Source organism: Lycium ferocissimum, chromosome 9 (assembly GCF_029784015.1).
Source record: "Lycium ferocissimum isolate CSIRO_LF1 chromosome 9, AGI_CSIRO_Lferr_CH_V1, whole genome shotgun sequence".
Taxonomy (NCBI): Eukaryota; Viridiplantae; Streptophyta; class Magnoliopsida; order Solanales; family Solanaceae; genus Lycium; species Lycium ferocissimum.
Genome location: NC_081350.1, coordinates 19,917,798 through 19,942,625, shown reverse-complemented (window position 1 = coordinate 19,942,625; position 24,828 = coordinate 19,917,798). Strand labels below are relative to the sequence as shown.

Sequence of the window (24,828 nt, the reverse complement as noted above, 5' to 3'; positions counted from 1 at the left end):
ACTCGTGGAACTTGATTTTCTTACTTCCACTAAGGAGTCATTTTCCTCATTTTGAAGGAACTTATTCTCCTAGAGAAAATGTTTTCCAAAAATTTTAACCAACCGAACATGAGAAAATTGAAAATCATTTTGTCAAAAATATTTTCCTCCATATCGAACACACCCCTTATTTGTTTTAAAACTCCAAAGTATTGTGTGAATGTTGAATCTTGTGTTCCTTTGTATTTGCTAATTCTCCTTCCAAACTTCCTTCCTCATAAATAATTTGTTCTTTAAAAATTATTTAATTACGTAACAATTTTTTTTAAAAATAATTATGAAGACTTACCAATAAGACATGATTAGAATTTTTATTTAAATTAATTATAAAATAGAAAAATGTGACCTAAGTTATATTTTTTTAAGTAAATTTATTACTTTTGTATCATGAGTTTCCTCACGCAACTAGTAGCCATATAGATACTTTGGATTTGGATTCGGCTGAATATTGGGCAGGCCAGCATGACTTGTAAGATAACTGCTTCTTATTCATTTATTTATTTGGTAAAGTTATTATATACCAATGCTTGTGTCAGGATAGACTACAGTACACACCCCTTGGGGTGCGCACTTTCCCGGACCCTGCGTGATCGTGGGATGCTTCGGGCACGGGGCTGCCCTTTAAAATTATTATATAGCTGCTGTGCTTGTATGTCGATGCATTACTTCTGGCAGATGGAGCTTGTATTAGAGTCCTTAATGTTACAACATGATTATTGAAAATGCTTGTTTGTTCTTAGTATGGGATTAAACTCTTTAAAGGCTTATATCTGTATGGATAAAGTAGTTTAACTTACTGCATACAATTTCCTTTTATTTCATTTGTATGTTTGGTAGGATGGAAGACATTGAGCTCATGCACATGCGTTATGCTTTGGAATCTGCTGTCCTTGCACTCGGAGAGATGGAAAAGAATATAGGGGAGGGAGTAGGAAATGACCAAATCAATTTGTGTTACCTGAAAGATCTGAAGAACCATCTTGATGCCATCAACAATATTTTCCGAAAGGTGTCTACTATCTAATTTTTTTTTTATAGTCGTCTGTATGTTGTTGTTCTTGCTCTGTCCTTGTCTTCTGTCTTTTTATTTCAAGACCATATTCAGTTTTTAATGCAAGTGAATGAATAGTTTGATGAAAACATGACCTTGTCTGCAAAGACCATGGCAATAAGCTGGTAGAGAACTTTTAAACTTCAATCTCATTAAAAAAGTAAAGCAAAATGTGAAATATAATGCTCATCTCTGATTTGTTGCATAGTTCTGCCTTTGAATGTTCAAACGGTTCACCTAGGACGTTATTAACTCCTTACGGTATCTATTAGGTAGTCATGTACGCCAAATAGGTGATGTCTGCAGATGTTAATTGGGTAGTGGGCTAACATCCCTCAATCAGGGGACAGCCCCTCTGGGCGAGTAACTTGAGTTAATCTGAATCACAAACCATGTGATGTCCTTTCTTGATCCGTTTGTTTGGCAGAATGTCAGTGTTGGTTATATAGGGAAAAGAGGTGAAAATGGTTCCTCGGAGACCTGTGCCACTCTAGCTCCTGAGGATTTATCATGAGTAGGTTGAAGACCTCTTAACTTTACTCAAAAAATTGGAGGACTGTAGTATTGCTCACCAATGTCGTTGACTATTATGAAATTTGGATTTTCTCTAGTTGAGAGGGCGGGGAAAATGTGACATTATCTTTTTTCTTCGACATTACTGGACTAGCAGAAGAATATGTAGTCAGAAGTGCCCCCCTCTTTCTATTTCTTCCTTTTTGACCATGACACGCTTCGATTTCTGACGCTGGCCTTTCTCCAGCTAAGATGCACCAAGTTTGTCCGCGTTTGGGCTGATCATTAACATCAGTTACATGAGGTTGTGGCGAATTTAAGAATATTGGAGAATATTAAAGGAATATCACAGGAACGCAGACTCAGTAAGCATTTGACTTATTTTTGCATTGCTTTTATGTTGAAATTAAGGCGAGGATGAGGTCATACACAGGTAGAAAAGCAATTTGCTAAGAGCCTGTTTGGATGGGCTTAAAAAAAGCAGCTTATAAGCTGAAATATAAAAACAGCTTATAAGCCAAAAAAAAATATGTTGGGGTAGCCCAACTTTTAGGTGAGCTAAGCCAAACGGGCCCAATTATTTTTTTGGGCTTATTTTAAGCACAAAATGGCTTATAAGCTGGCCAGCCAAACACTCAAAAAAGCTGAAAACAGCTTATAAGCTGTTTTCAGCAACTTATAAGCCAATCCAAACAGGCTCTAAGTGGAGGGAGCTTATTATGTTGCAGCGTAGTTGCTGACGCCCATTAATTTCCTTTTCATATGTGGATTGGGAGAAAGACTAGAAAGAAGAGAGACCACTGCTCGATTATTCCCTTAAGCTATATTGGGGTCTAAGTAACTAAGTTAACATGTTTTAAGAAGAGAAGAGATCAGTGATACATAATTACAGGAAGTGGTTTTAGTCTATCCTATAATTTCAAGATTCTAGAATATTTACAACATTCTAACACTCATTAAGTTGGTTCATACAAATCATATGTACCAAGTTTGCTACATATAACGTGTTCCGGGACTGACAAGGAAATTAGCGAATATCTGCAAGCTGATCAATTGACCTCATGAAATTTGCGACAGTGTCTCATGAGATTATCTTTTCTTTGAGGAAATGACAATCATTTTCTATTTGTTCGGTAATTTGATGCAATATGAGGTGCAGCCTGACTGTTACACACAGGTTCCATTAGGACAATCTCTCCAAATTTCGATTCATTCAGTAGTTTCTTGATTCTAGAATGGTTACAAGATTCTAACAAAATTATGTCTTAATTTGTTATTCTGGAGATTGCTAAGCTTAGAAGAAGTATTTTGGAGAAGGTAACAAAGCTAGTCTTAGTAATATCTTTCTCCCAATTGAGTGAAGGTGGGAGTGAAAACAAATTTCATTGAATGATTTGTGATATTATTGCAACAACAGAAATTCATTTTCGTGTGGCTGTGGTTTGATTTTTGATCTCTAAATTTGGAGGAATGATTTCTGAAGTTTGCTATTTTTGTCTTGCCCCTTCCATTTCTTTTAATTAGTCCTTGTATTACTTACAACAAAGGGATGTTTCTCCATGCAATCACAGATATTGATGGTGAACATTATCATCTCTCTTCTGCATATGGATGGTCTCTCTCTCAATTTGACACCTTGTGCTTCATCAAGCAGCTCATCTGAGTCATCAAATATATCTAACGAGCAACAATTTGAGGATACAACTCAAGATGGACGAAATAAGACCGTTGTAATGTTTATAGGGCAACTATTGAATATTTTACGGCAGTATCTACCATCTGCAAACTCAGAGAAGGAAAATAATTGGGAAGTCAACGTGTCTGCTGGTATTAAAGAAGCCATAGAATGGAGAATTATGAATGCCAAAAGATTTATTGAGGATTGGGAATGGCGTTTGTCAATTTTGCAGTGCCTTATGCCATTCTCCGAAAGACAGTGGAGATGGAGGGAGGCTCTTACTATACTACGTGCAGCTCCTTCAAAACTGCTAAACCTGTAAGTATTAGTGTTTCTACATTGTCGTTTTGATGCATATTTTTGAAATGTCCATTTTTCTGGACAACTGGGTTGTTCCAGTTTCCCTCACTGTATTCCTTCTCTTCATTTATTTGAATATTCGGGATGCCTAATAAAATATCTCAGAAAGAGTGGGATTATTTGAAAGTTTACTAATACCTAGAAATATTTATGGTGGAAAACTTTTGGTATATCCCTTGTATACAGCTAGTTTGGGGCATGTTTATGAATGAAATACCTTTACTTGATAAAAAAAAAAATATTTATGGTGGAAAATAGCTCTTTTTGAATATGAATAGTAGATCTGTATCTCTTGTTTGTAGGCTACTAATTGTATCTCTTGTTGCATTTAGAGTTCTTTGTGAGCCTGAATTGTATTTAATCTTAAATGTTTTTCCTTTTATATAATAGTTAAACGTTTCAATTTCTATGCCGGACCTTTGGAATCCTGGTTTCAATTTCACAACAATGGTTTGCTTTCATTCCTTTAACGTCTAAACAATTAGTTTTGTACTAATACTAGTTTATATATTTGTCAGGGGTCGTTTGATTGGGAAACAAGTTATCCCGGGATTACTTATCTTGGGATTAGTTATCCCACCCTCCCACAAGGATAAAATAACACTACAATCTCGGGATAACTAATCTCGAGATTAGTTATGCTGCGATTTTATCCCAACCAAACGCGGGATAAACTCATTTCAAATTTAATCCCAGGATTATTTATCCCTTATCCCTCGTACCAAACGAGCCAGTAGTATTATAATATATTACTAATATATAATATATGAATTGTATATGTACCTATATACTTCGATATGGTGTTCGGTATTTTGGTATTTTTTTATAAATAACGAATACCAATTTTTTTAGAAATGCGCACCAAATACCATAATACTGAAACCGTGATATAAAAAATTTCGGTTTCGGTATGGTAATCGGTATCTACCATACCATCCTACCCCTAGATACAATGACCATATGGCCTTAGCTTTTTGTCATGCCCCAAATCAGGACCGGCATGTGATCGGCACCTGGTGCGTTAAATCTTTCATCGAGAGAACCATCTATCTCATATAACCATGTAAACTCAATAATCTAAACATGTCAAATAATTATATCATTGAAAAGATAAATCATGTCAAATGATCCACTGGTCTCAACATAAAATGGAAATACAATTCCCTATTTTTGATAACAAAAAGAACCCTTAACAACAACAACATACCTAGTATATTCCCACAAGTGGGGTCTGGGGAGGGTGGGGTGTACGCCGATCTTATCCCTATCTTTGTGGGGTAGAGAGGCTATTTCCGATAGACCATCGGCTCAAGAAAATCGTTTTTCAGGAAATGTTTGAAAGAGATTTATGAAAAAGCTAAGATGAAAATATTGAAGAATGGAAGTACTGGCAGTACAATTATTAGGGCTAACCAAAGTAAAAGAAACAGTAGTAATAAAATCGAAGCATAAGGTAATACTAGTAATAATAGTACCGGTTTTAAAAAAAAAAGGATAATACTAGCATAATAGTAATAATACTGTTAAGTGAACAGACAGATGCTTCAGATTAGGATCTTGTTCTACCACTATGAAGAGAAAATGTTCTATTACCTACTAACCGTCTACCCCAATCCTTGACCTCTATGCTTTCCTATCTAGGCTCATGTCCTCGGTGAGCTGTGCCATGTCTTGTCTAATCACCTCTCTAATTTTTCCTTAGTCTACCTCTACCTCTCCTCAAACCTATTACCGCCAACCTCTCGCACCTCCTATTAGGGCATCTGTACTCCTCTTCACATGCCCGAACCATCTCAGCTGGCTTCCCACACTTGTCCACACGACAGCTACTCCCACCTTGCCCTGTATGTCTTCGTTCCTAACCTTGTCACTTCTAGTATGCCCGCACCTCCATCTAAGCATCCTCCTTTCTGCTACCTTCATCTTCTGAACGTATGAATTCTTGACTAGCCAACACTCCACCTCGTACAACATAGTCGGTCTAACAACCACTATATTGAACTTACCTTTAAGTCTCGGTGACATGTTCTTATCACATAAGACACTAGATGCGAGCCTCAATTATGATGTGCGATATCCCTATCGATTTCTCCATTTCCTTGGATTATAGACCCAAGATACTTGAAGCATCCTCTCTTGGGGATGACTTATGTGTCAACGCTCACTTTCCATCTGCCTCCTATGATGCGACACGAAACTTGCACTGCATGAAGCCTTTAGACTATAGAGTCTGTCTCCATATCTTCAGTCTATCGTTAACTCCGCTGCGTGTCTCGTCATGCATTACTATGTCGTCTGCGAATAACATATACCATGATACGTCCTCTTGAATATGTCGGGTCAATTCATCCATCATCAAGGCAAACAAAAACAGGCTGAGAGCTGAGAGCTGATCCCTGGTGCAGCCCCATCTTGACTAGGAAGTGTTCCGTGTTTCCAACTATACATAATACAACCCACTGTACGTCTATGGAGCCAATAAGGTAACTAACTGAAAAGAAAGTTCAGGAATACATAATAAGAGCAAATAGAACTAGCCACCAACTGGATCATAAGGCGAGGCTCACCAAGTGTGATGCTGGAAGATGTCAATCCTTGCACGTCAGTTCGTTACGTGGAATAGCTGTCTTTGAAAGTGAGAACAACACGAAAAATAGGCCTGAGTACAATTAAAGGCGGGACAAACCTTCAAAAATAATCATGCCTATTGTACAATTAAATATTTATGAAAATTCATAAACATTTGTCAACCCATATTATGGCATCAATCATGCTAAAAACACTCACATAGAGATCACATTGATAGGATTTACAAGTCAAGTTCTTTCATTGAGTTTGCAAACCATATTCCTCTTCATTATTCTTGACTTTGTGCTTATATAGCTATACCATTCGTTATCAATGGCGGACGACCCAACCTCCCGGTTGACAAGGCTTATATACTTTTCATATGTCATATTCTTTTCGTGATGGGTAAGCCAACCTCCCGCTTACTATGGTAATCATATTATATGTTATGTTCTTTACATGTTGGGTAAACCAACCTCTCGCCTACCAGGGCAACCATATTAGACGTCATGTCCTTTTCATGAAGGGTAGGTCAACCTCCCGCTTACCAGGGCCTTTGTCTATTTCATTTCCTTTATGCCATTTTTAGCCTCTTCTCATTTCATTCAATCATTTGATACTCGTGGCCTCAAACATCATTCTCAACACAAATCAATCCATTACTTTCAAGCGAAGGATATTATCCACATTTAACATCACATGAATTGATTATGTTATAATCTTCAAAGGTGCTTAGGATTTTAGAAATTTTGGTCATATTGAGTTATGGAAGGGGGCTGGAAGACTAGAGATATCATTTTAGAAATTTTGGTCATATCGAGTTTCTTTGACTTGAAAGTTAAGATGAACTGTCTTAGTATGTTCTATTTTGGTGTAAACAGAATCTATGGGGGGAAGTAGGTGATTTAGTTGACTTAATTGGCAACGTATAAGAACATGGGTTTTTTGTACCCTTTTGCTGTTTTTTGTAAAGATCTAAGCATAGCACCTTTTTTTGGGGTGTTTAAGTTTTTGTTTAATAGGAATACAACTATTACCTTCCTCAAAAAGATATAATTCTCTTGGACTGTAACTTCAAGGAAAAGAAATGCCAGATTGATACTTGATAGCTTCGTCTATGAAATAGGTATACAACTGTTGCAAAGAATAAAACAGTATTCTTCCAATATAAAAGTGTATTCACAAAAGATAATTAAGTCTATGTATTGTGCTTTCACTAAAGGAATTCTTTGAAAAGAATGTTTACAAAATCAATAAAGAAAAAGATATATTGAAATGGGCAAATTAAGCAGATTGATAAAGATGTCAAAATAAAGGAATTAAGCGTAATCTCGTAAACCACAAAGGGAGGTTAGTGTTATAGAGCGAAACCTTATTTAATGTTTTGAGTTGGATATTTAGATTCTTTGACATGTCATTTTGCATTATCATTACATTTAGAATCCAAGTTAAGTGGGTTTCCCAAATTCAGATTTTGGAATAGCTGCATTTTAAAATTCGTTATAGCATTTACCAGTCCTAGGAAAGACAGAGGCGGACTCAGAATTTTGAGTTTTTGGGTTTTATTAGATTTAGAAAAGACAGTCTACCGGGTTATACATATAAAGTGGGTTTTTAAAAAAATATAGGGTCTGAATCAAAGCTACTGGGTTCTGCCAAACCCGTAAGTAGAACTAGTTCCTCCCCTGAGAAAAGAGTTGCGTGGTAGATGTCTGATGCCATCACAACTTTGATTCCGTTGCATTCTGCTAGTACGTGTAAATCAGGACTGTAGTTTTAAGTGCTAAATTAGGTTATCAAGCTACCCCTTAACCTGCACTCTTATCACCAATAGATATTGCTTCAACATTTGGTTTAAGCAATATTTTTTTAACTTTGTTAATGCAGCTGTATGCAAAGGGCAAAATATGATATTGGAGAAGAGGCTGTCAACCGTTTCTCTTTGCCTCCAGAAGACAAAGCAACACTAGAGCTGGCTGAGTGGGTAGATAGCGCCTTTGGAAGAGCATCTGTATGTTTCTTATCTGCTGATTGTATGTGTGTCAATTGATATCCTGTGCAGAACTTCTGTCTTTTAAATATATTTCCTAGTGTCTCCCCAAAATGTTTGTATTAATTAAGCAAGTTGAACCAGTTTCTCGAGAAAAAAAAAATTAAGCAAGTTGAACACCCAAGGGTGTTGACCTAGTGGTCAATGAAGTGGTTGAGAACCATGAGCTCTCAGGTTCACTTTCCAGCCGAGGCAAAAAACACAGGTGACTCTTTCTATCTATCCAAGCCTCGCTGGATAGATTTACCTGGTACCTGTACTGGTGGGAGGTAGCAGGTACCTTGTGGATTTGGTCGAGGTGCGCGCAAGCTGGTCCGGAGAAAACAATTATAAAAAAAGAAGAAGAAAATTTATGCAAGTTGATGCTGGACTTCCTTTTAAGACCACCTTCTTAAAACTGATGCTAAACTGACCAACTTGTGATTATGAGATACAAAGGTTTCTGTATCTGTTAAGCAGGTTATTCTCCCGCAGCATTATAGCAGTTTACATACAAGAATTTGATTCTTGCAATATTGTGCTTTCTTTAAGTTCTTTTGTTTGCACAAAATGATAAAAAATTATGGATTGCTTAGGTCTAGGGGGTTTCCAGTGTCTTCGTTTCCTTGGAAATATAGTTTAACGATAGTGCCAGCATACTATATTTACATAGAGAGAATAACGAGCCTGTGAAGAGAGAGAGAACAATTTTATCATTTTGTGCTAGGGGGTTTCCAGTGTGTTCGTTTCCTTGGAAATATAGTTTAACGATAGTGCCAGCATACTATATTACATAGAGAGAGAATAACGAGAACAATTTTATTAAGAGTAGAAGAATATTTATGTTTTTTCTTGATCAAAGAGAATATTTATGTTCTTATTTTTTTGAGCATGTATGAGTTCCCTAATAGCTTAAGCTTTTAGATGAGCTAATCACACAGTTTTATTATTGCTGCCACCTTTCACAAAAAAGAACTTCCATGTACTTGGCCTATGAAAAGAATTAGGCCGGCAGGAGGAGGCATTGAAAATGTAGTTAAATAGAAGTGTACCCACTCTAATGGCTTAAGCTATTAGATGAGGTGATTGCACAATTCAATTATTATTATCACTGTCATCATCATTATTATTTGACAACCGTTACAACAACAAAAATTCGCTTCAATTCTAAACTAGTTGGTTGGCCTTATGAATCCTCAATATGTACTCCGCTCCTTTTGGGCCTATATCTTTCAAGACTTCAGGTATTTAACCGACGAATTTTTCAAAAAATTGATCTATTCTAGTTGCTGTCCAGTTCTTTCAAGACTAGGTGTTCTTTTGTGACAGTATACAAGTGTTGGATTCCAGGAACTGATATTTCTTTAATTTTTTTAGTTTTTCCATGTCGGATCTGATATGAATCCAGGAGGTGATGCTTTTACTCAATTTCAACCATTTGCATGAATTTTTGCTGTCTAATTTGAATGAAGAAAGCGAACTAATGTTAACAGTTTGAACGTTAGCATTGTGGACTGAAGTTCTTTTTAGAATTGTAACATGATTTATCACCAGTCTCCTTTTGTGTTAAGAGTCCCACATCGGTGCATTAAAGGGTACATAGTCTCCTTATATGGACTTGGGCAATCCTCTCCTCGTGAGCTAGCTTTTGGGATTGAGTTAGACCCAAGATCCATTTCTTTATATGGTATCAGATCCAGGCTCGCCCAATTCATTATTTCTGATGTTGGGCCCCCATCTTATATTGTCCAGATGTCCAGTCCTAGGCGTGGGGGTGGTGGTGGTGTTAGATTCTCCCACATCGGTTGTGGATGGGTTACTTGGTCTCCTTTTATTGACTTGGGCAATCATCCCTTCATGAGCTAGCTTTTGGGGTTGAGTTAGGTTCAAGATCCATTCTTTACATGGAAAGAATGGATCTTGGGCCTAACTCAACTCCAAAAGGTCCCTCATGAAGGGAGGATTGCCCAAGTCCATATAAGGAGATCACGCATCTCATTAAGACATTAACCACCAATGTGGGACTTTTTCATTCTTCGATAGCCCACATCACGCCCAGGGCTGGACATCTGGAGCGTGGGTAATTTTATTTGGGGGCTCAACATTGGGTGAGATGGGTCCTGCTCTGATTTCATGTAAAAAAATGGATTTTGGGCCTAACTCAACCCCAAAAGCTAGCTCATGAGGGGAGGACTGCCCAAGTCCATATAAGGAGACCAAGTAACCCACCTACAACCGATGTGGGAGAATCAACACCCCCTGTACGCCCAGGACTGGACATCTGGAGCGTGGACAATATAAGATGGGGGCCCAACATCGGAAATAATGAATTGGGCGGGCCTGGCTCTGATACCATGTAAAGAAATGAATCTTGGGCAATCCTCCCTTAATTATTTCCGATGTTGGCCTCTCTACCTCCATGGTAGGGGTAAGGTCTGCGTACACTCTACCCTCCCGCACCCCACCTCGTGGGATTACACTGAGAATGTTGTTGTTGTTGTTGCCCCTTATATTAAAATTGCCCACGCACCAGATGTCCAATCCTGGGCGTAAGGTGGGGTGTTAAGAGTCCCACATCGGTGAGTTAATAAAGGGTACATGGTCTCCATACATGGACTTGGGCAATCCTCTCCTCGTGAGCTAGCTTTTGGGGTTGAGTTAGGTCCAAGATCCATTTCTTTACGTTTTGTTTTAAAAAATAATGAATAGAGACTTAGGACTTCAGTTTTGTGAGCTTAGGATTCTTGCTATGATATGCTCTTCATGTGGTGGACATCTTGTAAGTCCCTGAAGTTTAGAGTTAAAAGGATTGACTTTGCTTTTCAACTTGCATAACGGGTGATACGTGTTGAAATGTGTGATCATCTCATCGAAAAATTTAAGTTGTTAGAGAGAACACAATTTTGTTTATTTAGTTATATCACACCACCTCACCTGCAGCCTAGGTTTTTTTAATGGGCTATGCATATGGAAATTCTTTTGATAGTGGGTGGCGGTGTGACTCGAACTCTGGACTTTTGCTTGCTCTGATACCAAAGTTAAGTTGGGTTAAGTTGGGTGACCATCTCATCTAAAAGCTTAAGCTGTTACAGAGTGCACACTTTTATTACTACTGCTTCATATGGTTCTAGAAGCAGCTGCAATGTTAACTGCAACAATACTTTGGTAAATTACTGACTGATATGGATATATACCAATTAAATAAGGATTCTCTACAATATCAAGACGTCCTATTTTATCGTCAAGTGCAAAAATATTTGTTTTGATGCAAGCCTCCTCTCAGATAATCCTATTTACTTTTGCTGCATGGTGTTAGTGTGTTTGTTGAATGAGGACGGTTGTCAACTAAGTGGACTTATTTTATGTGTAGTGGAGGCAACTTTCAGCTTGTAGACATTTTTTAAATCTATTTGTCATTATCTTTTGTCAGGTTGAAGATGCTGTTTGCCGTGCTGCTGATGGAACTTCTCCGGTCCAAGAACTGGATTTCGCTTCTTTACGTGCCCAGCTAGGTCCTCTACCAGCTGTAAGACACCCTGTTCATCTTCTCGGTCTCTTTTCCTCCGTTTTCATGTTTCTATGCATGTCAAATGCCTACTTGTTTTTCATGGATGAAGTTATAGACTGACATGTTTGCCTTTTCTTTCAAGATTCTCCTGTGTGTTGATATAGCTGCAACTTCTGCAAAATCTTCAAACATATCCTGGAAGCTGTTAAGTCAGGTTTGTGCCACAACTGCGCTTGGAATTGCATAGTACAATTAATTGCAGTTCTACGATTGCTTTTACTCTAGTTCGGTCATCATTTCTATGTCTCTGCTGTTTCTTCTTTCTTGATTGGGGTTGACCTCCTTGCAAATCTCAGGACGATCATGGAGTGTCTTTCCTAGTAAACATAACCCGAGTCACCAATGACTCATGTTGTCTGATGATCCTTTGTCTTGACATGGAGTATTTGGATTTAATCGTTTTGTTGCATGTAGTTGGCGTGGTTGACTTTAAATAGCTTGATCTATTGCTGTTCTGTTTATTTTTGATTGGTGAATGTTAAAAGAAAAACAAGATTTTGCTTCTACAAGTTCTTGAATCAAGTGTTAAGGTTCAACGAAAGGAAATTGAGTTCTCTTGCTAGCCTTCTACATATGTAGAAGCAGTTGATGTATCATAAGGTGCTGCAGGTCTACTCCTTGAAATTGAAGCTTCTGGATCCGAAAGACCTGCCTGTGTTGGAACTTTGGCTTTCGAATGACTATTCCCTTCACAAGGCGAGGAAAAATACTTTCAGAATAATCCTAAAGCTTGAGCTTTTCCATAGAGAAACTTCTATGAGAACCAACCCCCATTTCCAACAACAAACTAATCTAGGAAGAGTGACTGTGTACCTAGTGATGCTTAAAAGTTTGTAAATTTGATTACCACAATGCTGATAAGACATACCAAAAGTTTATAAAATTGGTTATTACAGGACTCTCAGGGAAGCCTGAATATCAGGCCTTATTTTTATCACCAGGAGTTTGTTCATATCCAACAAATGTGGATTCTACAATAATGCCCTTAATGGAATTTTCTTTAAAAAATCCTCAGTACTCCTCAAGTTGGTAAATGTCGTATGTGGCAAGCTCTTTGGAGTACTATGAAACAAGTAACTTGCTACTCTCGTAGCTAGGATGTGAGGAAGCTCTAATTTCATGAAGGGTCTGTGAAGTAATTCCACAGCCAATTTCACCTTGATAAAGTTTCATCAGCTTCAATGCTTTTTTCTTATTGTTTTGGACTGGAAATATTAGACCTTACTCGGGCAATCCTTTTTGATAAGGTAAATTTTTTTGATGTGTTCCACCGAAAGCTGGAAGTAGTGTACATCCAAAATGTATGAGTTATTACAGGGAATGTAATTAAATCAGAAAGTCAAGCAGGGCTTCTGGCTCTAACACATTTTCCATTGCCATGTTGCACCAAAAACTCCAGCAAGAATATACACTTGTGTTTGAGTTGAAGTACATTTCTTTGCCATGCAAGCAGAAACTCCAAAAATGATCTAGGCATACACCAATTAAGACCCAAAATATTGAATACCAAATTCCGCAGTTAACTAGAGATTTTGCAATGGATGAAGAGATGGTTGATCTCTTCTGCTTCTTCCTCACGAAAAAATGCATCTATTACAAAGATGGAGGCGTCTCCCTCATAAGTTATCAAGGTTGAGGCATTTTCCATTAGCCACAATCCGAACAAAACATTTGACCTTGTAAGGGGCTTTGTCCTTCCAAATAGTCTTCCAAGGTCACATAAAAGGAAGAGAGGTTGAGGGGGTGGGGTGGGGTGGTGACTAATGTGGTAAGAATAGCATCTTTTTATGGAGGAGACTCCCCTCGGATGTCAATCCCAGTTGTAATGGTCAGGTTTGGGGTAAAAAAAAGGGGGGTGGGGGTGTTGAGGAGTTGAAGCATCTATAAGTAACCATCAATTTCTGAATCACTACGTTTCCTTCTAAAAGAGATAGACCAGTCATAACACTCCTGATATCCGAGATGGTAGCCCTCAGAAGTGTGGTGCAGCTATAGACTAAAAATGCAATTTCCCCGTCATTAAGATTCCTTCTGGCTAAGTTTACTCGGGTGATCCTTTTAAACTAAGAATGCAATAAACTAGTTCTGTGTGGACCTATTAAGACTCGTGCATAAAGGATTCTGCCCCCAACTGGAGACCTGGATGTTGACTCAATCTCCAGCTAGTCTTTGATATTGTAAAGAATGGATCTTGGGCCTAACTCAACCCCAAATCTAGCTCATAGGGTGAGGATTGTCCAAGTCCATATAAGGAGACCAATTACCCGTCCCGTTTCCTATGTGGGACTCTTAACAGATATATACCTCTATTGATATGAATAAACATTTATTTTCCCATGCCTTCCACGTTCCTCTTCCTAGTTGAAATTGAGAGTTTATTCTGTTATGGTTATAATTCAACTTTGGTGCATGCAGGCTCAAGTTATGTTGTCAGAGATTTACCCTGGTAATTCCCCTAAAATTGGGTCAACCTACTGGGATCAGATTTGTGAAGTAGCAGTTATATCTGTAATCAAGCGTGTCCTTAAGCGTTTACAGGAACAACTGGAACAGGTGAGTGGAGTCGCATTAGGTGATGGATTCTCGATTCCTTGATTTACTTGTCCTGGTAATTATAATCTTGGTTCAAGTATGGTGTGTGCTATACGCCTAAGTTTCCTTCCTATTAAATGCCGAATGTCCCTTATTCAGCCACGTGTTTTCTCAGCACGTTAAAATAAGTATGCAGTAACGCTTAATATTTTTCTACTCAATTTCCTTACTTTTCTATAGATCTGCTTATTACATGTTTGTCTCTATGATTTCATACCATAATACCGTGCAAACAAATTCTCTAATTGATGGGAAAAATGCTTTGGCAACAAGGTTCAAGTACCGCAAATTAACAGTAGTTGTTAGTGTTGGATGTTAAAAGTAAGTATATCTGTTTTTGTTTATATCTTTTTCTTGCCTCTCTTTCCTTTTCTTTAGGCGTATAATAACAAGAAAATGTTAAATGTTTGAGGAAGTTATATTTAATATGCTACTTCAATTTTCCTCTGGATAATCCTTCCTGCTTTGGGTTATGACGACCAAAAGCAGGTTCTTGTTTAGATAAAGCAAGAAACTTGGCTTTTGTTTCTTATAATAAATAAATAAAGCCCGAAATTTGATAGAAGAAGATTTTAGAGAGCTTCCTTCTAATGTAGAGTAGGAAAGGCAAAAGATCAAAAATAAAAAATTCTTCCAACTCTCAATCCAGTTCTTACCAGAGCTTCTTGGCAATTCCTGAACAAAAAAGTATAGGAAAGCCACTGTATCTAAGCAACACGCTGGTAAGATATATCGTTTAGAAGATTGTAGCCCGATGTTGAGATTAGTGCATAAGAACTGCTAGCAGGCATTTAAAAAATACCGCGTAGTTTGTTTTGTATGGATTTCGTTAGCATCACCTCAGTCATAGCTGAGAATTTATCCATAAGATGCTAAAACACCTCTAGCAAATCAAAATGGAATATTCAGTAAATGGTGTTATTTCAGTATTCTTATCGGATATAAAATAAAGAATTGCTGGTGGACGGAACTTCGCTATCACTTAATAGAGACTGGAGACGAGCTTACAGGAATTTGAGAATGGACAGAAACCCAAAAGCAGTAGATCTAGGACTGTCTACAGAGGCACTCCTAAATAAGTGAGAGGCAATCTTAAAAGAGAGCAAACCTGAAAGAACCCAGAGACAATGTGACTCTCTCATCAATCCTAAGGTCTGCCAATCCTATCTTGTACCTGTTAATTTCAAGACCTGAATTCCATCTATACAGCGTACATGTGGAAGAGAAAAAATACTTGCAACGATAACTTTTAGTGGTCAGCTAATGCGACTTGCGCCGCCAAATGTTTTCCCCTTTTCATCCTAAAAGTAAAACATTTAGTGGTGTGCCTGAGTTGCATTAGCCATTAGCTCACGGTTATAACTGTGTTCTTGTGGCCATTCTTTTCTACACCAACATAAATCCTCCCAAATTATGCTATATCTCTCTCCTTTGATTGTGGAAGATTTGACCTTCCTTTTTATCTCACTGAATTCCCTAGTTGTAACCATAATGAGTTCCCAACAGAGGCAAAAGCCGCAAAACAACGAAGATACAACAAAGAGCCAAAGGATTTTGCATATTCCAGATAATACTCAAAACATCTAGGCGCAAATTGCTAAAGCCTTTCTTGAGTTTTCACATTCAATTCCATTCATATCTTTCTTCAAATTTTGAAAGGGATAAGTAGCAGGGATGAGAGATTGATCCCACTGTCCACATCCTAAAAATAAATTCAAAATCTGGAAGGAAAATATTAAAATAATGAACCAACAAAAGTACTAAAGAGAGAAGGGAGAAAGTTAAGGGGAAAAACGTTAAAGAGTAAATAGTTACAGAAAAATTCCAAAAGAAGCTAACAATATCTACAATAAGGATTTCATTTTCAATGATATATTCAAAGAATGCAAATATAAAAAGTAGAATTATGAGATTCTAACATAAAGCAAAGATCACAATCCAAGCTCGCGAGACGGAAAAAAACTTCTGAGTGAAAGCTCTATAAATTTTGCGTCAAATAATGAATATAAAAACAATTCTAATGGAAATTAAACCAACTCACAGATTGTGAAAACTTGAACATCAGAATTTCATTTTCCCATGTCTTTTAATCAAAAACAAAAAAAGTATCACGATTAGGGATAACCAAACTTTTGGAGGTCGAGATATGCTCGATGTGCCAAGAGTCGCCTAATCAAAGAAGTGTTTATATGCGAGTTGTGGAAAAAGTACCAACAGAGTAATTGGGATTAGGAAATAAACAAAAACAATACTTAATCTACATCATATGCATGTAACATGAAATTGCAAAATCCCGAAGCGGTTTATTTATTTAGCGAGCACTAGAAATCTATATTGACAAATAAGTGAAGTGTTTCACCGAAATAATTTGACAAATCCAAAAAAAGCAGTTGAAATCAGAAAGCACAAATGTGTGAGACTAGAACCGACACTTGATTGTAGAGAGTGATTGTTAAAACCTCGAAAGAGGAGTTCAACACAAGAACTAGCCAATAAGCTGCCCTGATAGAATCAGATGGAGATTGAATAGTAAAGGGACTTTCTCGGTAAAATCTATTTACTGGAAATTGAATCAAAGAGGCCCAGTTAAGGTAAATTGGCCATGGAAACAAGTCTGGAAAATAAATATTCCAGTGAAGGTGTCATGTTTTGTTTGGCTGGTGATTAGGAAAGCATGCCTAACTCAAGTTAATCTACAAAGAAGAGGTTTCCAGATTTGTTCAAGATGTGTTCTATGTGACCAGGAGGTTGAAAGCAATGAACACCTTTTTTTACACTGCAAGACAAGTTCAAACTGTTAACCTTAGTTTAACATTTGTGTAGTCTTTACACACACACACACACACACACACACACACACACACATACACACATACATACACACACACACATATATATATATATATATATATATATACATATATATATATATATATATACACACACACAAATATTTAAACGACAAGTTTAAATCTGTGGCACATGTTCTTTGGTATCTTGGGGATAAATTGGGTTATTCCTAGCACTACTTTGGGACTTTTAAGCAGCTGGTGGAGTATGGGGAAGAGAGGTGGTGAGTAGGAGTGGTGGAAGATCATCCCTGCCTGCATCTGGTGGAGTGTGTGGGAGGAAAGGAATGCTAGATTTTTTGAAGGCACTAGTAGTTTTATCCAGAAAATTAGGATGAACTGTCTTAGTCTGTTCTTTTTTTGGCGTAAACAGAATCTGTGGGGGGGAAGTAGGTGAATTAGTTGACTTGATAGGCAATGTATAAGATATAGGTTTTTGGACAGGGTTTTTATACCCTTTTGCTGTTTGTAAAGATCTAAACTTAGCACCTTTTTTGGGGTGCTTAAGTTTTTGTTTCATAGTAATACAACTGTTACCTTACCTCAAAAAAAGAAAAGAAAAGAAAAAGCAATACAACTGTTACCTTCCTAAAAAAAAAAGTGATTCGATTAAACAAATTAATTAGAGAAAAAAAAATTATTTGGAAAGTTAAAATTCCATATAAGGTTTCTACTTTTGTTTGGTTAGTTTTGAAGCAGGCTTGTCTAACACAAGAGGCTCTACAAAGAAGAGGTCTTCAGATATGCTCAAGATGCCTTACTTTGTGGGAAAGATGAGAAACAAATGAGCATTTATTCCTACATTGTCAGATAACTGCACATCTGTGGCACATGTTCTTTTGTATCCTTGGGGTGAAGTGGGTGTTACCAAGATCAACTCTGGAACTCCTATGCAAAAGATTGGTGGCAGTCCATTCCAGCTTGTATTTGGTGGTCAATTTGGAAGGAAAGAAACTCAAGACAATTTGAAGATAAAGCTAACTCCATCCAGATAGTTATAATGAATTGTCTTAGTCTCTTATATTTTTGGTGTAAACAAGATATAGTGGGGGAAGTAGGTGATTTGGTAGATTTTCTAGGCAATGTGTAAATTGTAACTAGCATTATTACCTCCTGGCCACTGTTTTTGGTGGCTTGACCTGTAAAGTTTCACATCAGCATAAAAATGCTCCTACTTTTGGATGGAATACAAATGTTACCTTATTCAAAAAAAAATTAATTAGAAAAAAATTGAATTGCAAAGTTGCAATCAGAAAGCTAAAATATTAAACAATATAATTACCAACACCTCCTAACCCCACAGGAAAACAATGAATTTGGAAATAAAGAAAGCCCCAAAAGATATATCTTACAGAGAAACCCCACGTTATACCCAAAATCTAAAGAATCAAGTGTTGCAAACATAATGTAACAATGGGAACTGGAAAAGACAATTAAGTGGAACTCTCAAATTTGGAAGGGAAAAGAGAAAAAAGAGGGGAAGAAGCAGTAGGAATGGAGGGTTTTTGTAGGTTACAGGGGAATTTAAGAAGCGACTCTTGGAGTCTGTAGTAAAACAGATAGCCGGTTTATTTTGTCTTTTTTTCCCGGGTGGTTTTTAGTAGAATTGAAGAAGAAATTGCAAAAAAAAGGGAGAAAATAGATAAATATAAATACTGGTCATTGGATTGTGCCATGTCATCTTTTATATTCCCATATGGATATAGATATATAGATTACCGAGTTAAAAATCGGAACAACTGTCAACAATTTCAGGATAAGCCTTCAACTCTTCAAGACATTTTAACTGGAGAAATGATCCTTTTATCCTCGAAGGATTTTCACCGGCAAGGACATAAAGAGCGTGCACTAGCTATGCTGCATCAGATGATTGAAGATGCTCATATGGGGAAGAGACAGTTTCTTAGCGGTTAGTGTTTGCTTCTTTATCCTCTCTTTTTACATCTATTGTTTGTAGTTGCAAGTTTTGCAGGTTGGGGAACAGAATAAGTGGTGATGCTATTTTAGTGTTTCTCTTCCGTCATTTTCTTCCTCCTCTCAGTATGCATTGCGTGTCTGTCTCTCCCTCTTTGTTGTTTATATTTTTGATTTAACTGCATGTACAATAATATCTTATTTTTTAATGTTTAGCTAGATCCTTATGGATTTCTCTCTCTCTGTGTACTTTTTCTCTCAAGTCACGCATATGAATTTTTGGCGCTTTGGAAAATTTTAGGTAAGCTCCACAATTTGGCAAGAGCTTTAGCCGATGAAGAAACAGAGAGGGAGCAGGTTGACGATGGCTCACGTTCTGACAGGAAAGGATTGTTACCGTACAACAAAAATGGAGTTCTTGGGCTTGGGTTGAAAACCTTGAAGCAGCCGATGACAACTTCAGCAGCTGGTGACAACAACATACCTTCTGGTAGCTATGATGTCAAGGAAACTGGAAAAAGATTATTTGGGCCATTCAGCTCCAGAATGACCACATTTCTCTCTCAATTTGTTCTCTACCTTGCTGCCATTGGTGACATTGTCGATGGGGCTGATACCACTCATGACTTCAACTACTTCTCCCTTGTGTATGAATGGCCTAAAGACGTAAGCTTTCTTTTTCGGAATTTTCTTACTATTTTGCGAGGTTAAACTATGTGAGCTGGCAAAAGCTACTTGGAAGTCTAATAAGGAACAATTTTTGTTATAAAAACCTTGGGTCTGAATTTTATTAGGTTCTCACGTGCTTTAGAGGTAATGTTTGTGGCATTTAGCTAAACGAGACCCCTCCTCTTGCAATGGAGATGGAGACACATAGAGAGGAAAAAGTTGAAAACAAAGGAAGCAACATGCTTGCTCTTAAATATTTCATCAGAACTTTCTGGCTCTCACAAAATATTTGCTAAGGTGAAATTGTTCTTATTTCTATTTGGTCTTAACTTGCTCACTTTTCAGTTCATCATTTTGCTCGCAGCTTTTAACTCGTCTTGTGTTTGAGCAAGGCAGTACTGATGCAGCTGAAAAGGCAGCAGAGATTATGAATGCTGATTTTGTCCATGAAGTGATTTCTGCTTGTGTTCCTCCAGTTTATCCTCCAAGATATGGTCATGGTTGGGCTTGCATCCCTGTAATTCCTACATACACTGATAATTACTCTGAAAACAGAGTAATATCCCCTTCATGTAGAGAGGCCAAGCCGGGGTCTTTCACTCCTTCCTCTGGGGATGCTGGATTACCTCTTTATCCTCTTCAATTGGATATAGTGAAGCATCTCATTAAGTTATCCCCAGTTAGAGCTGTATTAGCATGTGTCTTCGGAAGTTCTATACTTTATCGTGGCAGGGAGACTACTGTATCAAGATCTCTGAAAAGTTGCTTTCTACAAACTCCTGATGCTGATAGGTTGTTCTTTGAGTTTGCTCTTGACCAATCTGAGAGGTTAGTTCAAACTAAATGGAGTTCGTAATTGATCACTTATATATGTGATATATGTGGGTTCTCTTATTTTTGTGTCCATTTCTTTTCATGACTTTTCTGAGCAGGTTCCCTACCTTGAATCGCTGGATACAGATGCAGACCAATCTTCATCGAATCTCAGAATTTGCAATAATGGCTGATCCCACGACGAGTGATGGTAAAGATGTACCTGAATGTAAACTTGCTATGAAGCGATTTCGTGATCATGATAGTGATGCTGAATCCGATGTTGATGAACTTGCTGGTAGCAGTAATATATCAACAAGTCCCCAGGAGACCAAGAATGAAACGAGAGGATCTTCTGATCCTTGGCATGATTCCTTAAAATCTGAAAATCCTGATGGTACTACAGTTTTTCTTTCTTTTGATTGCGAGAATGAAGGCCCATATGAGAAAGCTGTGGAACGGTACTCCATCTCCTTTCTTTGAGTTTTGACCATTTCTGTTCACATAGAGTTTGTCTTGCTTGTGTCAAGCACAGGTTTTTTTTCACTGATATAACCTGTTTCTCTGGATTTCGCTTGCACTCGACAAGAATCATGAACACATTATTATATTTATCTTGTTGGTGCAGCTGAATCTTGGTCTCAGCCCCCATAGCATAACAGTGGCTGAACTATAGGGTTTGGGTGCAGGTGAGAGAAACAATGATCATTTGCAGCAGATACTGTAGTATCTTCTGGGCTAAAGCAGAAAGAAAGATGCTCAATAATACTGTTAGTAGAGAGGAAAAAAATAGGTTTCAGGTGGCTCCTGTAGGCTGGATAAAATAAATAATTCATTAATGTGGGAAAAAATTCAGTGGGATTTTCTATGGGATGCTTCAAGCGGGGAGGGAAAATTTCACTTGGTAAATTGGGAGACTCAAGACCAAAGTGTTGGTTGGATTTGGGGTTAAAGATTTAATTGTGTTTAACAAGGCGCTATTGAGAAAGTGGTTGTGGAGATTCGGGGCAAAGGAGAAGGCTATTTGGAGGACGGTGATGGCAGAGAAATATGGGGTCTTAGAATGGAGATGTAGGACTAAAAATGTCACACTTCCTTATGGATGTGGGCTTTGGAAGAATATCTTGAAGGCGTGGGATGAGTTTTATGGGAATGTATCTTTAGGGTGGGTGGCTGAAGGGAGTAGAGTTAGTTTTTTTCTGTTGAGGAAGTTGTATCTTTTTGTAAGGTTTCTACCTTTTGGTGTACTCCAGGTATGCTGGCTACCTCCAAAAAGTTACAGAGCTCCTAAAAATTCTACAATTTGATCTGCATCCTCCATACATTGTTGTTTACACCAAGAAAATAAAGATAGAATACAATTCTATTACTTTCTGGATGGAATTGAATCTGTTTTCAAAACATCTATCATTTCTCTCCCTCCACACTGATTGAGATGTAACTTAAGTTGTGTTAGGAAACTGTGTGAGAAAGAATATATATTTGGTCGGATGATCTATAGCGACTAAAGCAAGTAATCAAGAATTAGCAGTGGAGAACCTAAGGTTTGACAAAAATAACATTTGCTCAAATAGTTATGGAGCTTCTCTACTTAAAATAGGACATGTGGCAGGATGTAATTAAAGCCTATTGCGGGACGGAAGGAGGGTAAAATCTTGTAAATATAGTAGATAGCTTGATTTGCTCACTTTTGACTATATTGTAATTATGTATTGATTCTCTTTACTTTCTAAGGACATATAAACTTATCTATTTTTTAACCCCAATAGCTTGAGGGAATAATCAAGCACCGTCCTCTCTCAAGATCTCTTATTACGAGTGCAGAAGTTGAATATTGGGCTATGGTAATGGCTGTATGTGAACTCATATAGATTAAGCAACTACTTATAGAATTGCAATTTGGAGAGATTGGTCAAATGGAACTCGTGTGTGATAATCAGGTTGCTCCTCATATCGCATCAAATAAGTGTTTCATGAGAAGACCAACTACATAGAAATTGATTGTAATTTCATCAGAGAAAGGATATCTCATAAGACATTGTCACAAAGTTCGTATGGTCAAATGACCAGCTTGCAAATATATTCACCAAGCCCCTTGCTGGTCCTGGAACAAGTTATATATGTAGCAAGCTAGGTGTAAAGAAACGGTACTTGGGCCGAACTCAACCCTAAAGCTAGCTCACGAGGGGAGGGTTGCTCAAGTCCATATAAGGAGACCATGTATCCTTTAATCCATCGATGTGGGACTCTTAACACCCTACCTCACGCCCAGGGCTAGATATATGGTGCGTGGACAATTTTTAATATGGGGGCCCAACATCGGAAATAATGAATCAAGGGCCTAGCTCTGATACCATGTAAAGAAATCGATCTTAGGCCTAACTCAATGCCAAAAGCTAGCTCATGAGGGGAGGATTGCCCAAGTCCATATAAGGAGACCATGTACCCTTTAACCCACCGATGTGGAACTCTTAACACCCCACCTCACGCCCAGGGCTAGATATCTGGTGCGTGGGCAACTTTTAATATGGAGGCCCAACATCATAAACAATGAATTGGGCGAGCCCCATCTATGGGCGACTTTTAATATGGGGCCTAACATCAGAAACAGTGAATTGGGAGAGCCTACTCTGATACCATATAAAGAAATGGACATTGGGCTCAACTCAACCCCAAAAGCTAGCTCATGAGGGAGGATTTCGCAAGTCCATATAAGGAGACCATTACCCATTTCACTACCGATGTGGGACTTCTAACACTTCCGCGCACGCCCAGACATAGGAAACTGGAGCATGGACAACATAATATGGGGGCCCAACATCGGTGAACAAAGAATCGGGATGAGCTTGACTCTGATACCATGTAAAGAAATGGATCTTGGCCCTAACTCAACCCAAAAAGCTAGCTCAAAGGGAAGATGATTGCCCAAACCATATAAAGAAGTCCATGTTCCCATCCGTTGGTCGATGTGGGACTCCAACACTAGGTACCTATGATTTGTTTCCACCAGCTTGAGGGGGAGTTTTAGAATCTTTTAAATATAATATATAGCTTGATTTGCTCACTGTGATTATACTGTAATTGTTTATCGATTCTCTTTCCTTTCTAAGGACAGGTAAATTTAGCTATTTAAACCCTAAGAACTTGAGAGAACAATGAAGCAATGTTCTCTGTCAATTTCTATTATTTCTCATAAAGGACAATGGTGTACTAAAGCTTTCAACTCTTCTTGTGGTGTAGCTACGGAAAACAGATAAGGAATCTATGAGGTATATTCTTTTTTTTGATAAGGTAAATAATTTGTTTAACAATGGAAAAATCTCCCGTATACAACCAGTATACCAAAAAGTAGAATCTACGTTATAATATGATTCTCCACAAAAGACACACAATCTTCTATACAAATTGGAGCCTAAAGAGTGCACCAAAAAGAAGCTAAAAAGAGATGCCATTCCTCAAAATGTACATTAGCTAACTCCTTGAACCTCTCCTATTTCTTCCTTTCATGTAACCCACATGAGTGCTAGTGGGGCAACATCCCAAGCTCTACAATTTCTCTTCTTCTGAATTTCCAGCTGGAGATTGCCTCCTTGACTGTGCCGGGCATCGCTATTGAGCCTGTACCAAATAACTATGGGAGTGTTTACCAAAGTGATGACACTAAAGATGGGGAATGGTAGAGGATTAGAATTTGGCAAGATAAGTAGCCAGAAATTTTTATGTTGAAGGAGTCATTTCCTGACCCATAATCTGGTCAGTAACAAAGATTGCACTTCCGCTAACTGCCTTACTGATGGATGCTGGAACATGCAATTTAGAAGAAACTTACTAGATCAGGAAATGGAAAATGTAGTGAGCTGATTGGTAAACTCGAAGGTTTTTGCTCAAGGAGGACCAACATGATTCCCTTGTGGGTGTGATTGAAATGGACGGGAACTTCTCAGTGAGAGCATGTTATGAATGGTCGCGATATAGTATACTGGAACAGTAGCCCATTGGCTATGGAACACAATTTGGAAGACCAGCAACCCCCTGTTGAATTCATCGAAGGGGAAAATTCCAGAGTCACCGTTGTGCTGACCTAGCACCTTGGTGATGGTACTCGCTGTAAATAAATAAGACTTAAATTACTTATCCGGAAAAAGGAAGAGGAGGGTTTTCTGTCTGAATGGTGTTATATTTTAT

At 37.9% G+C, this 24,828-nt stretch overlaps 1 protein-coding gene across 4 annotated transcripts in view; it reads left to right on the top strand.

The window, feature by feature from the left end:
• LOC132029824 (uncharacterized) overlaps positions 1-24,828 on the top strand; it is a 63,286-nt gene that overhangs the window by 12,555 nt on the left and 25,903 nt on the right. For 3 of the 4 annotated variants that reach the window (XM_059419203.1, XM_059419201.1, XM_059419204.1), the window contains 10 exons: positions 877-1,048; positions 3,175-3,599; positions 8,097-8,220; positions 11,609-11,764; positions 11,889-11,960; positions 14,222-14,359; positions 19,003-19,156; positions 19,463-19,827; positions 20,195-20,658; positions 20,763-21,104. In XM_059419203.1, coding sequence (XP_059275186.1) covers positions 877-1,048; positions 3,175-3,599; positions 8,097-8,220; positions 11,609-11,764; positions 11,889-11,960; positions 14,222-14,359; positions 19,003-19,156; positions 19,463-19,827; positions 20,195-20,658; positions 20,763-21,104 — 2,412 coding nt within the window. The remainder of the gene's footprint in view (positions 1-876; positions 1,049-3,174; positions 3,600-8,096; positions 8,221-11,608; positions 11,765-11,888; positions 11,961-14,221; positions 14,360-19,002; positions 19,157-19,462; positions 19,828-20,194; positions 20,659-20,762; positions 21,105-24,828) is intronic. The other variant, XM_059419202.1, reaches the window with a different exon arrangement.